This window comes from Nestor notabilis, unplaced genomic scaffold, assembly GCF_000696875.1.
Source record: "Nestor notabilis isolate BGI_N333 unplaced genomic scaffold, ASM69687v1 scaffold13800, whole genome shotgun sequence".
NCBI classification, from domain to species: domain Eukaryota; kingdom Metazoa; phylum Chordata; class Aves; order Psittaciformes; family Psittacidae; genus Nestor; species Nestor notabilis.
The window spans coordinates 6,013-19,841 of NW_009912600.1; the positions used below are offsets into that span (position 1 = coordinate 6,013).

General features: G+C 40.9%; 1 protein-coding gene across 1 annotated transcript in view; it reads right to left on the minus strand.

Annotated features, from left to right (window-relative positions):
* Positions 1–666: 666 nt before the first annotated feature.
* The window catches only part of ANO6 (anoctamin 6), a 37,018-nt gene continuing 23,855 nt past the window's right edge, over positions 667–13,829 (minus strand). Inside the window, exons 12-18 of the mRNA XM_010020297.1 lie at positions 13,599–13,768; positions 12,923–13,020; positions 9,935–10,065; positions 8,953–9,158; positions 2,378–2,574; positions 1,800–1,905; positions 667–858 (exon numbers count right to left, since the gene is read on the minus strand). Coding sequence (XP_010018599.1) covers positions 667–858; positions 1,800–1,905; positions 2,378–2,574; positions 8,953–9,158; positions 9,935–10,065; positions 12,923–13,020; positions 13,599–13,768 — 1,100 coding nt within the window. The remainder of the gene's footprint in view (positions 859–1,799; positions 1,906–2,377; positions 2,575–8,952; positions 9,159–9,934; positions 10,066–12,922; positions 13,021–13,598; positions 13,769–13,829) is intronic.

Genomic DNA, 13,829 nt, shown 5'->3' on the forward strand with positions numbered 1-13,829 from the left:
CCTGTTTACAGAGAGATTGATGAACAGGATGGGCTCACAGTCCTGCTGCTTCTTGTGATCCAAGTCCATGATTAATTGAAATATCTTGTTATCCATTTAAGTCTCAGTATGCATAGCTAATTCAGTGTAGCACACAACAGTGCGTAGTATGTCAGTTCCAATGGCTTAACAACATGATTTTGAGTTGTATTTTCCTTCTTTTTTCTTCATGTTTTGGCTTTTTCTCTTCATTTCATAGTTGGCGTCTGCATTAGCAAGCAATCACAACTCCTTCAGATGTTATTCTTACAACAAATCATTCTTATTCTTACAGTTTTATTCAAGTCAAAAAAAGAGATCTAATAGCTCTTGCCTAAAATGGAAAGCATGCTATGTATTTCAGAATTAATGTTCATCGTCTTGAGATGATAGATAATTTCTATCTTCACATGTTAAAAAAATATGTCCTACTAAAGCTGTTTAAAAAATTGGTAACTCTTATCTGAGTTGCAGTGGTTACATTTGTCCAAGGGCAAGAGGTAAATGAACAGGTAACAGCTGCAAGAAACAATGCTTAGTAAAGAGAATTAATCCAAAGTGTTTGGTTAGCTATTGGTAATATCTGGACAGGTATTAGTTGGCTAAATATGGTTATTCCATGTAAAGAAGTCCTTATTCAGCTTTAGGTCAGAAAGTGATGTCTACTCCTTGGATAATTTTGTTGGCTATTTTCCCCATGTTTTTCTTCACAATTTTGAGATCATTTTCATGCAAGAGTTTCTGTGTTAGGTACTTCTCTCGTTTGACCTTGCTCTTGGTCTTTTGTGATACATCCGGAATTAAGTATGAAATAATGAACTTCACAAAGTATATGACATGCTAGAGAAGGTGAAAATGAAAATAAGTCAGTCAGGCTGAACAAGACATTATTATTATAATAAATAAAACGTGACATTATCTCTTAAGACTCTGAATTGGTTCTGTATCGGTATCTATCACAGTGAACAGTGTCTTAAAAAGCAGATACGACTAATGAATAGAATAATTGCCTGATAAACAAGAATTTCTGATTTTCTAAACCTGATTTTGACAAGGACTTCTCTGTCTGCTTTGGGGGAACCCTGCCACCCAGTGCTTCTCCCCTGCTTGGAAACACTGCTTACAGTATCTTTCAAAATTGTTTTAGGCTTGTTCAAATGACTCTGGGGCAATGGACTTTTCTCTGCCACAGGAACTCTGATCTAACCAGTTGCATGTTTCTGATGATGTCGGTAGTCCCTAAATCAGGCCCTAAATCAGGCCCTAAGTACATTTTATACTCAAATAACCAATATTTCTTTCCCTTCATCTCGGACTGACTCCCATCTTTTGTATACCCAGATTGTAGCTCCAGAGGAAGAAGCAATTACTTTTTGATGCTCATCTGGAGACTTATCTCTTGCACTGACTATCTTTATAAGTTTCACACTGCTAGTGAATATGTATTGCATAAATGCATTCATGATGCTGTGCACAAACTTCTCTAAGTGTATGTGAAAATATTTTTGGTATAACTGTCCCTTCTACTTCTGATGCTAAAAATAATTTAACAGTTCTTGGGAAAAGAAACTGCAAACATGTGGGGCAATCCTCAGCTGATTTCATGATTTCAGAGGCCTCTTTTTCTGGTGGTGCTACACTTAATTTATATCTCCCAATCTCTTGCTCATGTTAGCACATATGACCAACTCTTATAGCCGTGCCTGGCCAGAGTGTCTTTGAAAGATTTTCTGCATGGAGAGAAGTTCAGGTAAGTAATGCTCAGAATCTCATACACTTACCTCCATGACAATGATGAACGCCAGCTTGGCTGCAATGACATGCCAATAATATATGTTATGCTCATACTGGTGCTGGTGACCAGGAGGGTAGCGGAGATCTCGGTATCTGTAAGCAATGTAGGAATGTCAGGAACTACTCTCAGGCATGTCTGCAGTAAGGCACTGTGGCCAGAGGATGGAGCAAGACATGTCCCTGCTTAATGCATCCAGGAACAGTCAGCTGCAAGTAACTACAGCAATGGGTAAAATCCTATCTGCAGAATTAGATAAATTTGGCTAAAATGCAATTTTTTCCTACTATATTAAGAATTCCTTAAAAAAGTTTTAAAGTGGTTTTTGTTTTTTTTGGTGGTTTTTTTAGACTATCAATTATGAGAATTTTCAGAGTAGCATAAATCTACAGGTGAATGCTTTCAGTCACTTCTGCCATTCAAAATATGTTGGCTTTTACTGTGTTTTAACATTTCTTGCTGGATATTGTTAACTTCAGTAAGAATGATTGATGAACTAGATGATTTAGGTATTAAAAAATTATATTCATTTTTGTAATTGGAAAAGAATTGTTATTTGACACTTGCCTGCATGTTTGGTTTACAAACCATGGGGAAAATGGCTTGCTTGCATTCTTGAAGTCTGATATATTGAAGACAGAAAGTGTACTGTTTATATACCCTTTCATAGTGTGACTGCTGTGACTCCCATAAGGAGGGACTGAAAAGGACCAGTAATAAACCAGGCGAGGAATCATGTCAGACGTAAAAGCAATGATCATAGCCTGTATTTCAGAAAAAGAAGACAAAAAAGCAGAGCAGTGTTTAAGAAACAAGCCTTAATAGAAAATACGTACTTTTCCAGTTAGTGGTTCCCTCCGTAAATGAGCATGTAGTCACTCATGGGCATAAAACAAACTGTTTCTGCAACATGCACTCTGTACAGTTTTTAAATGATGCTAGCTCTGCTGGATGCCTTAAAAAAGTTATACTGCAATCCACTTTTTTCCTCATGAGCATGCAGTGCAGGTCAGCAGCCGAACTCACCTTAAACTACTCTAAGGTAACCTCCAGCAAACGTGCTTGCTATCAGATGTGCTTGTGAGATGCTTAAAGAAATCCTGCCTGATGAAACTCATGGAAACAAAGGAAGAGTCCTTCAGTAATATAGAATCAATTTCACCAGGAACCTTGAGGTCTGAGTGAAGGAATTAAGTAAATTATATATATAGCTCATCCATCTTTGACCCTGGTAATATCCCACTCTTTCTGAGGTACTAGCCAGCCCAGTTCATCTGGGCAGTTGTTGCCTCCTAAGTTTCAATGTCAGTACATGTGGAAAGTGCTTTTGATGCCAAGCTGATTTTTTTTAGTAGCAGCTGCATAGTGCTGTTTTACATATGACGTGACCGTTTGTTTTTATCTTGTTCCCAAAAGAGTCCCTGTCCTACTCAGCCTGCTAGTCACAAACTGGGTAGGAAATTGGATCCGTGGGCTTGCTGTGGGAAGTCCTTTCGAAACTCATGAACTTCCCAAAACATCCTAGGACAGGTTAACTATATTTAATCCAATCTTCTCCTCTGCTACTGCAAATTCAAAAGGTTTCCCTGTGAGAAAGACTTTCCACTGGCAAGATCTGCAGCTGAGTGCCTAGCAAGAGGCTGCCCAACCAACTCATAACAACATCTGGGTGCCCAGCACCTAGGGAGGAGTGTCAAGCTGCACTGTGGGGTTGAAAGAGAAGCCTTTTGTTCCATGGCAATGTCAAAAAACACCTAACAACATGGATAGAAAGAACCAGGGCAGAGACATTAAGGAGACAGGTGTGAAGCAGGAATTTAGAGGGAGGTTTAGGCAGAGATGCCTAAAAGGTGCAGAAAAAAAGCCTTAGGACAGGCATGAGACAGAGGAAGGGAACAAGTTAAGTGATAATAGAAGCACAAGAGCTGGTTAATGTCTGTATTTTATTCCCCTTCCCGACAGTCAGTGATTGATGCATTCTCTATTTCCTTATTTTCACGAGATGGGTCAAAAATTGTCCACCTTCGTGCAGCATTCCCAGCAGGACAGCCCCCACCTGAGGAAGTATTTGTGATAGTTGTAGAAAAAGAGAAGGGGAGAGAGGAGAAAGGGGGAAAAAAAAGTGCAGACACCTCTTCTACAGTTCCTCAAACAACTCTTTGGTGGCATGGCTAGCTAAACCAACAACACTCCCTCCTGCCTCTGCCCCTAGCAGTTCACTCATGCCCTGTCTGGCTTACGTGTTCCTGCAGCTGTGCAGCAGATCAAATCATGGTACTGATCTGGCTGGGAATCCTTGCTGGATCTATACCCCGAACTGGTTCATCAGCTGGTTTGTCAAAGGGCTAGTACCAGCACAACACAAGAGGCTGCAACAAGAGGAAGAGACAGGGAAGGGAAAGGAAAGGGCAGGGAGTTGAAAAAGGTGCAAGACCCAATCCCACCTCAGACAGCATCACTGCCAAGTGATGAATGCTATCCTAGTGTCTTACCTTCTGAGTTAGCTTACTTTGAAGTACCTGAGAAACTAAACTCTTGTTAAGATAAAAGTTGCAGAAACAATACTTTCGAGACCATGGTCTTCAAAGTGGTCAGAAAGTGTGGGTTAGATGAGTGGACAGTGAGGTGGGGCCAGACACTTTTCAGTGGTGTCCAGGATAAGATGCAACAGGAACAACCTGGAACCTTCTTCTTTACATTGAGGGTGGCAGAGCACTGGAACAGGCTGCCCAGGGAGGTTGTGGGGTCTCCCTCTCTGGAGATATGCAAAACCATCCTGGCCACGATCCTGTGTAACCTGCTCTAGGTGGCCCTGCCTTGGCAGGGGGTGGACTAGATAATCTCCAGAGGTCCATTCCAAAACCAAGCATTCTGTGATTCTGTCCAAGCTCTATATTTGTTTCTCCAGAATATTGTTATAATTGAGTTCAGTTGAGAGGAAGTTAATTTGGCTGATGAGAAAGAAAAGGGAGGTGTCCTAAGACTAAAATAAACTCATTTAAAGTTTTCAAGGGTAAGAGGGTTTTTGGTACTGTACTCTGGCTTAAATCAAATGTAGTTGGCACTGTGAAATGAAGTGAAAATTATGTGTTATTTATATTTACATGCTTAGTAGGTGTTTTTGGCTGACAAGAAATATGTATTACTGTGCCTTGCAGTTGCAGGGAGACAACCTCACACCTAAATTACTCCGTTTTTAACTGAAGTACAAGCATAGAAAATTTTATTTAAACATAATTTCTTTCTGTTCATCCAGTCAGACCATAAATGAACTAGTAGCAGATGAATAGTAAGGCAAAAAAATCCCTCCTCTCTTTGGATCAAAGAATTTTGATGCTGCTGCTTTGTATCATTTAGAAAGATGCTGAAATATGGTATTTACACAACTTAGTATTTGCTCTTACTGAATTTTTTTGCAGGGTCCTGGGTCTCTCATTATCCTAAATCTGAACCCTGTCTCACTCTCCTCCCTTGCTCAGAATGATCTCCAGATGTGCTCCAGAGAGCTGCAAGGACAGAAATATGAAAGCTAATCCTACAGCGTCCTCTCAAAGGAAAAGAATTTTTCCTCCTGAATTATGGGCTGCATTTCAGAGTATTGCACTGGAGAACTACAAACAAATAGCACATTCTCTGCTTCCCAAGCATTACTGCACACAGTTTTCCATTTATACCATAACTAACTAAAATCAGTCTTCAAATCAACAACAGATGCTTTGGTATCATGCAATACCAAGTCCAGTGACTGAGCAGCAAGCCTCAGAACTGAGAGTTGTGTGCAAAAGTTGCTTGCACGTTACTGGCGGGTGTTAGAAAGGTAATGTATGGGGGAAAAATGTCATGCTACCAGAATTCTAATCAGCTGTAACAAGTCACATAGAAAAGAGGAAATAGTTTCTGTGAAGGAAAAATCAAGGCAGGGATGGTAAAGGAAAGGCTGATGAGCTATGCTAGATACTAGATGTCAAACAAGAAAAAAACCATACTTAAAAGAAAACTGCTTCTAGCATTTGCTTTATAGCCCACTCTTCAGTAGCAAGAAATAAGTGATCTTTTTGAGGTCCTCACAATTCCTGCAGGAGGGCCTTTTGAACGTGACAGTCACTGGTGTTGTGCCCCTTGCATGCCAACAGCCCTGCCGATGCCAGTGGCACATGCACTGCGTTCATACTGACACTAACTGTACCTAACATGTGACACCTCCAGAAAGGGTGACTTTGAAAGAAACATGCCTGCAGTTAAGAGTCATGTGAACATTGGGGCTGAGTGCCTGTCAAGGAGGACAGACAGTAAACCCCAGCTGTAAAACTTGCACATCGAGGACTACATGTTTTAGTGATGCCTTGAGGGTGCAGCATGCAAGGAGGAATTTGGAGTGAAAAATGTTGCAAAGCTCAGATTAGCCTCAGACGGGCCATGACTGGGTAGTGATACACACCTATTGCTGGGTCATTCTTCTGCAGAAAGCACAGCATGAGTACATTCCTAACAGAAGTGTAGGCATGTCTGAGTGTAGATATGTCTGAGTCACCGTAAGGTCACCAAAGCCACTTTACCCTGAGTATCATAAGGACTATGTCTAAGGTACTCATAACAATATGTTAAAGTAATCTTGAGAAGTATATGCAACTTTTTATTTCATAGTGGTATTACAACATCCAGCTGGATTGACTAGGAAAGACAGTTAGGTTATGCAATAGCACAACATATTTGTTTTTCTTCCAGGGCACCAGGAACTTTTTTGCCTTTTATTTTGTATGTTTTCTAGCAGCATAGTTCAAAATAGGTTATTGGTGCACCAGTAATGTTGCCTATACTTCTAGCTATGCGAGATGAAGCTGTGTTTCGTCTGTGAAGCAAATCCTGTGAAGCAAAGCATTATCTGCTGGGATTTGCATCATTTGCTAGGAGAGTTATCATTAACAATTTTTTTGCACAAGCAGTAAACCAAAAAAGCCCCAGAATATCTCTGGTGCCACCTGACATTTGTAATGATCTGAACATGTGTTACCAAAGTTGCAACTTTAAAAAATTATTTTATATAATTTTAACACCAGGTTTACTACCAGGCACTGGATGTTCACATGCCTATGGAACAGCCGGATTTATGTTTGACTTGTCTCAGCAGAGCAGTGTGAAACTGATGGAGCATATGCTCGAGGTTGTTGTCTGTCTCCCAGATTCTCTTGTAAATTTTTCATCCTCAAGTTCTGTTTTTTCTTCTGACATTTCTCTGTGCTTAATTCTCTGCCTTCATACCCTCCTGAGTCTCCTCTCTACATCCTAGCTATGTTTGCTATACCTGTTGAATTGCTATAGGGCAAAATAAAGTTCTGTATACGAATAATGGCCATTTTGGGAGACCTTCAAATGCCTGAAAATACATCTGGTAACTGAAGTTGACACATGCTATTTTTCTAATCACTGACATCCACCCTAGATTCCTGTTTCTATACGGTACCACCCCCAGCCCCCAAAATAATGAAAACAAACTACTAAGAAGATGATAACGCAATAGACAGTCAGGTCATGAAGCTCATCTATCCATTCTTCAAAAATAGCCTCATCTTTCCAGGGGCGAAACAAAGACTTCTTAAAGCATGAGGGGAAGGGGAAGTGAGAGAGATATACAGGGACGCTCACCTGGGTGTGGGAAAAGGCGCAGATACCTATCCCTATATGACTTCCGCAAAGCAGAACCCCTTGGGTTGAGACACCAGACTAGCCAAGCACCTAATGACCATAGAAGGTGCCTTGGATACAGGAATATAAGTTCATGTCCTTACTGAAGTTTGAATTGCTCTTTTACTTGAAATAAGTCCCCTAACTATTGAGTTAATATCTACAGTAGAGTGGTCAGCTCTGTCTTACCCAAACACCACCATTCTCCAAACAGGCTGAGCTTCCTGTGAAAGCTTGGGATAAGATGAACTCTTGTCTTCAGACACAACTGCTTTCTCCAAAAACTCCTATTGACTGCAGTACGGTACTGTTACTGCAAGGATGAGGTCCTGCAGGAAGTGACAATCTACGTGTGTCAGAAGGAATCCCTAATCTCACTGTTAACAGTAGAAAATGCTGATCTTGTTGAAAAGAGATATTAACCATTGACAACCCTGGAGGTGTTCAAGGCCAGGCTGGACAGAGACTTGGGTGACATAGTTTAGTGTGTGGTGTCCCTGCTCATGGCAGGGGGGTTGGACCTAGATGATCTTAAGGTCCTTTCCAACCCTAACTATTCTGTGATTCTATGATTCTGTGGTGTTACTGTCCCTGCAGGGGTAACCAGTGGTCACTGCTCTTTCAGAAAGGCCAGCAGTGAGAACCTTTTGAAAGACAGTATGTATTAGCTACTGCTTATGAATAAACAATCAAATAATGCACAGTGGTAAAATCCTATTGATTACTTTTCTCTCCACAATGCAGCCTATGTATAAGTTCTTGGTAAATTCAAGGTATGGGAAATGTGAAAGGTCTGAATTTCATTGTTAGACAGAAAAAAGAATTTCTAAATATTTTAAAGAAACTTTTAAAACTAATTTTAAATGCAACATAAAAACATTAATTTTCAAATTCTCATGATTCTGACCTCAAAAGTTTAGTGCTGCAATTTTGAGCAAACATTGTATTTTTAAGTATACAAGAAAGAAGCTGAATTTCTGTTTTAAGTGCAAAATTGCTTAAAGCCAAATTCAAATATGAAGGCATTGACCATAAAAATTGTAACAATTAGAAACAACAATCAATTATAACTTAACTAAACTATAACTTGGTGGGGTTTTTTTTCCCAAAACTCATGCATTCAGCTGTAGACTGTCCAAAAAGATCTTTGTCCTATGCACTATAATTTCAGGGAAGAACGGCTATAGCCTTCATATGTAACAGATTTTTCTGAAGACATTAGCAACTCTAAATAAAATTTCTTTTCTTTAGATACATTATTTTAGACAGTATCCACATTTTGTTTCCAAAACATCTGGAAAGTAACTATTTCACAAGGGCTGAAGCCTTAAGGGACTGATGCTCATAATTCATTTAGGATCATTTAAGAGCTGCATTGCCACATGTGGCATTCCCACATTTGGATGTAACACCTACAGTGAAGGCATTTTACCTTGTGCAGTTGTTGGCACTGTACTTACGTTGGTGACCACTGCCAGAATGGCTATGCCTTGCATGATAGGCTGCCAGGCTCCGATGTCTTGTGCCTTCTGTGGAACCATGCGCCTGAACTGGGTTGTCAGCTTCCATGCATCCAACCGGATTTCCAACATATTGTTAATAAGGGCCAGAAGAGGAGCCAGTGGGAACGATGCCACAAACAGAGTGACAAAGCCAAACTGTATAACTGTCAAAGGGAGAGGTTACATACATCAATGAGGCTTTCACTTACTGGAGATAAAAGCATGTTATGAGCATGTACAGATGTGGGTGAGAGAGAGAGAATAAAGAGTAGCTTGGTTCCTACTGAATCTTCTCTATGACAATGTAAGAGCACAATGACACTGAAAAGCCTGCTAGGTGAAGGGGACAGGAAAACGTTACAAGTCACAACACATCAAGAGGAACTATTCTGGGTATTTAAACATCCATTTCTCTCTTATATCTTCATCACAAAGACCTGGAAATGACCGTCTCAGTGCTGTGCTGGAAAGTCTGAACTAACAATCATTTTATTGGTGTCCAGGTTCTGTGACAAATACACTGGCAGTGCTGTGACAGAAGAGATGGTGGCAACAAACCAGAGATCTGCCAGCTCCCAAGAGACCAGCAACAAGTCCTGGTGGCTGAAGACTCTGGGCAGAGCAGTCTGACACACAGCTCTGCATACAACACACAAACATGGCAATGGTCTGCCTTCTGGATGTATTTCTCAGAGGATGGGGCAAAGAAGCAGCAGTACACCTCCTTGTACAATCACATGCTGTCTCCTTATTGTAAATTGGGTTAAGGCTTAGCTGTCTAATAAAAACTTGAAAAACTACCTGTAATGGCTCACCAAAACTTGTCTCGGAAAACATCCATGTTTCCTCTGTCTGTGCACTTATTGATTGTATGAAGATTCTCTTTGAAGTATGTTTGTGCCCAGCAGTGGTAGTGAATCTGAACCAAACTGCTGCTTACCCATTTCAAGATACTCGTAAAACAGTCCAAGTTTTCCAATGGGTTGCAGGTGGTAGTCGTGTTCCCAGCGTGGAATGACTTTTTCTGATCTAGCAGCTGCACAGTATCTTCCGATTAGATTCTTAACCCAACTATCAGACAGGGAAAAAAAGACCACTAACATTGGTAAAATAACCTAAAAAAGTTCAGTAAATGGAAAAAATTGACATTTGTGCTGTTATAGCTTTGAACAGTGGATTTAGTTATATTCTTGAATTACTGAAAGCCCTTCAAACATGAATATAATCTTCCATTGCCTTATCCTGAAAGCAATTATTTACAACCATGAATAAGTGTAAAAGGGCAATATATCAGAATCATTGTGGCTTATGCTTACATCATACAGGCGAATGACCACATAAAATTCAAGGTAACAAAAAATCAAGTTAAATGTGGGCCTGAGGTTAGATAGATGAATTCCTTCTGATCACAAAATCCACAGAATCACAGAATGGTTGAGGTTGGAAGGGTCCTCTGGAGGTCATCTGGTCCAACCCCTCTTTGCACAGGCAGGGCCACCCAGAGCTGATTGCCCAGGACAGTGTTGAGATGCCTTTTCAATATCACCAGTGATGGAGACTCCACAACCTCCATGGCCAAGCTGTGGCAGTGCTCAGTCCCCTCACAGTTAAAAGGTGTTTTCTAATGTTCAGAGGGAACTTCCTGTGTTTCAGTTTGTGCCCATTGCTTTTGGTTCTTTCACTGGGCATTGGTAACTGAGATTAGTCTGTCCCCTTCTTTACTTTCACTTTTCAGGTATCTGTGCACACTGATGAGATCCCCCTGAGCCTCCTCTTCTCCAGGCTGAACAGTCCCAGCTCTCTCAGCCTCTACTCAGAGGTGCTCCAGTCCCTTATTCATCCATGTGTCCCTTTGCTGGACTTTCTTCACTGTGTTCATGTCTCTCCTGTACTGCGGGACCCAGAATTGAGCCCATCACCGCAGGTGTGGGTTCCCCAGTGCTGAGTACAGGGGAAAGATCACCTCCCTCAACCTGCTGGCAATATTCCTCCTAATGCAGCTGAAGATACTATAAACCTCCTTTTCCATAAAGACACATTGCTGGCTCGTATTCAACTTGGTGTTCACCAGGACCCCCAGTCTCTTTTCTGCTGAGCTGCTTTCCAGCTGGTTGGTCCCCAGCATTGGGTTGCTCTTCCCCAGGTGCAGGACTTTGTACTTCCCCTGCTGAATTTTATGAGGTTCTTGTCAGCCCATTTCTCCAGACTGTGAAGGTTCTGCTGGGTGGTATCACAACCCTCTGACTTAACAGTTTTATGTCATCAGCAAACTTGCTGAGAGTGCACTCTGTACCCTCATCCAGATCATTAAAGAAGATGTTAAACAGAACAGGACACAGTAGTGATTGGTGGGGTACATCTCTAATGACTAGCCTCTAACTAGACTTCATGCCACTGATGGTCACCTTCTTGGCCAGTCCATTCAGCCAGTCTTCAGTCCACCTCACTGTCTGCTCATGCAGCCCATACTTCAGTAGCTTCTCTACAAGGCTTTTATGAAAGAAAGAGCCAACAGCTTCACTGAAGACTGGGTAGAGAATATCCACTGCTCTTCCTTCATCTAGTGAGCCAGCCATTTCATCATAGAAAGTTAGCGGGTTGGTCAACCATGACTTCTGACTACTAATGACTTTCTTGTCCTTCATGTGCCTGGAAATGGTTTCCAGGATTAGCTGCTCCTTCACCTTCCCAGGGATTGAGGTGAGTCTGATCTTCCCATATGAAAGGCTTGTATGAGAATTTAAGAAAACTGATAAATTGGCTGGAGCCATTTTCAGCAGACAAATAACCATATTCAAAAAAAGTGAGGTGGGAGCAAACATCTATTAACAGAAAAAAACAAAACGGTTCTCTTTATACTTGCAGAGATGCAGAATGAGAAGAACCAGATCTAGAAGTGATACTCAGCATTTCAACATCTAAATGTTACTTGTCACCCTAGGAAGTGAATTAACATTTCTGGTCAGATAAAGTTACTTCCTGTACGTAGAAGGAGATTCACTTGTCTGTGGCAGGAGCTGACATCTGCAAGCATGCTCAGCTTAGGGACTCTTCCCTAGGTAAAAGATGTTGAAAAGAAGGATGGGTCTATAGGTCCAACCTGCAAGCAGCGGCATTTATGGAGCATTGGGTTCTGGAGGAACCATATCTCAGCAAAGCACCTTAGCCTCAACCCTAACAGTACTTAGGGCACACTTTGAAGTGGGGTCACTATGCAGCAAAGGAGCACAGCATGTGGGTTTGGAAGAACCGCAGGCAGATGGAATACAACGCTGTGGGCTGATGCTTATGGCATTCAGGAGGGTGTGAGCAAACTGAGAGTTCCCTACTCCAAGCAACATAACAGCCACTGATCAGCATAATATAAAGAACAAGTTCTAGGAGAAGGAAATTAGTCCTGGATAGCATCTTAACCTAAATTAAAGTGAAGGCATTTGTGGTTAGCACTTTGCTTACTATTTACATTAAAACCTGACCTTCCAGAGACCTGACTCACTGAATGAGAGCATATAAGCACTAAGACTGTCAAATATAACTGCAAAACTAAACGAGTTAAATTAGTAACTTATGCATGACTTCTAAAAGCCCAATGTATAACAACATATCATTCCACTCAGCATTAAGCAACAATCTTTAATCTTTTCAGAGCTTCTATTGTCTCAGTTTTAAATATCCAACCTGAAACACATTGAGGCTGATTTGCAGAGAAAGGAAGCATTTTTGATTAGTCAGAACAACAGAGACAGGAGCTCAGAGCTACCAGACCAAAAATACACAGACTGTCTAAAAAGGCCCCAAAAGACTAGTCTTATTCTTTTAGAATACAATATACACCTATCAAATTTAGTGACCAAATGCCTAAACACATCAAGCAAAACGATTATCTTTCAAACATGACAGAGCAGATTACTTAATAGTTTGAACTTACGGGAGAAGCACTTCTTGAATGTTGTTCCAGATTGCTTTACCTCCTACTATGATGGCAAGCTGAGTTGTGAGTTCAAGGAGACATCCTCCTGGATCACACTGAAGGTTGAGAGAGACATGAGACATTTCTGAAGCTGGGTAACTTTTCAGGCATGAATGAAGCATTTAAAATAGTGCATTCCTGGTTTATTATGGTAACATTTCTTAAAACAATACAAGAAGACTATTTAGGCAAACCTTTCCAGTAAGGTATGCAAAAGCCAATTCCAGTCCACAAACAGTCACATATGACAGGTTGGCTGGTCACTAGTGAAGGACTGAAATACCATGTGAAGCCATGCAGCTCTGTACTGTGCTATCACCAGGTGAGGGTCACCCAGCAGAATAGAAATGCTTCTCCTAATGTTCTCCCCTTCCCGTGAGCCAGTTCACAGATTGTTGGACCATGGGAAATTGAGTTTGTCTGCGTACGCGCAATACCTTTCTAAGCCCAACTTGTTTCGTGTCATATTCTTTTATGCTAGGAATAAATAAGGAGGCAATTGGCTTAGGAGGCAGTAACTTTTTGAACCCTCATGTTAAATATGTACAAGTATGTTATACACTCCTAACTGCAGAAGAATACCTGGACTAATGGCTCCTGTTGTTTAAAAAAAAACACCACCATACACTCTCACCTCTTCATTGCGATACTTTCCTAGCCAATAAACTGGATTTCCAGGGTGACCTACAAATTTGCCCTTAAAGAAGGCTATGTAGAAGCATGAAGAATAGTAGTTGACAAATTGAAACAAGAACATCTTTGTGGTCAGACTGTTTTCATAATCAGTTTGTGTCCTTGGAAGCTCTGCAATTTAAAAAAATAAAATAAAGTAAAACCAAAAGCCAACCTACAAGTAACCTACAAG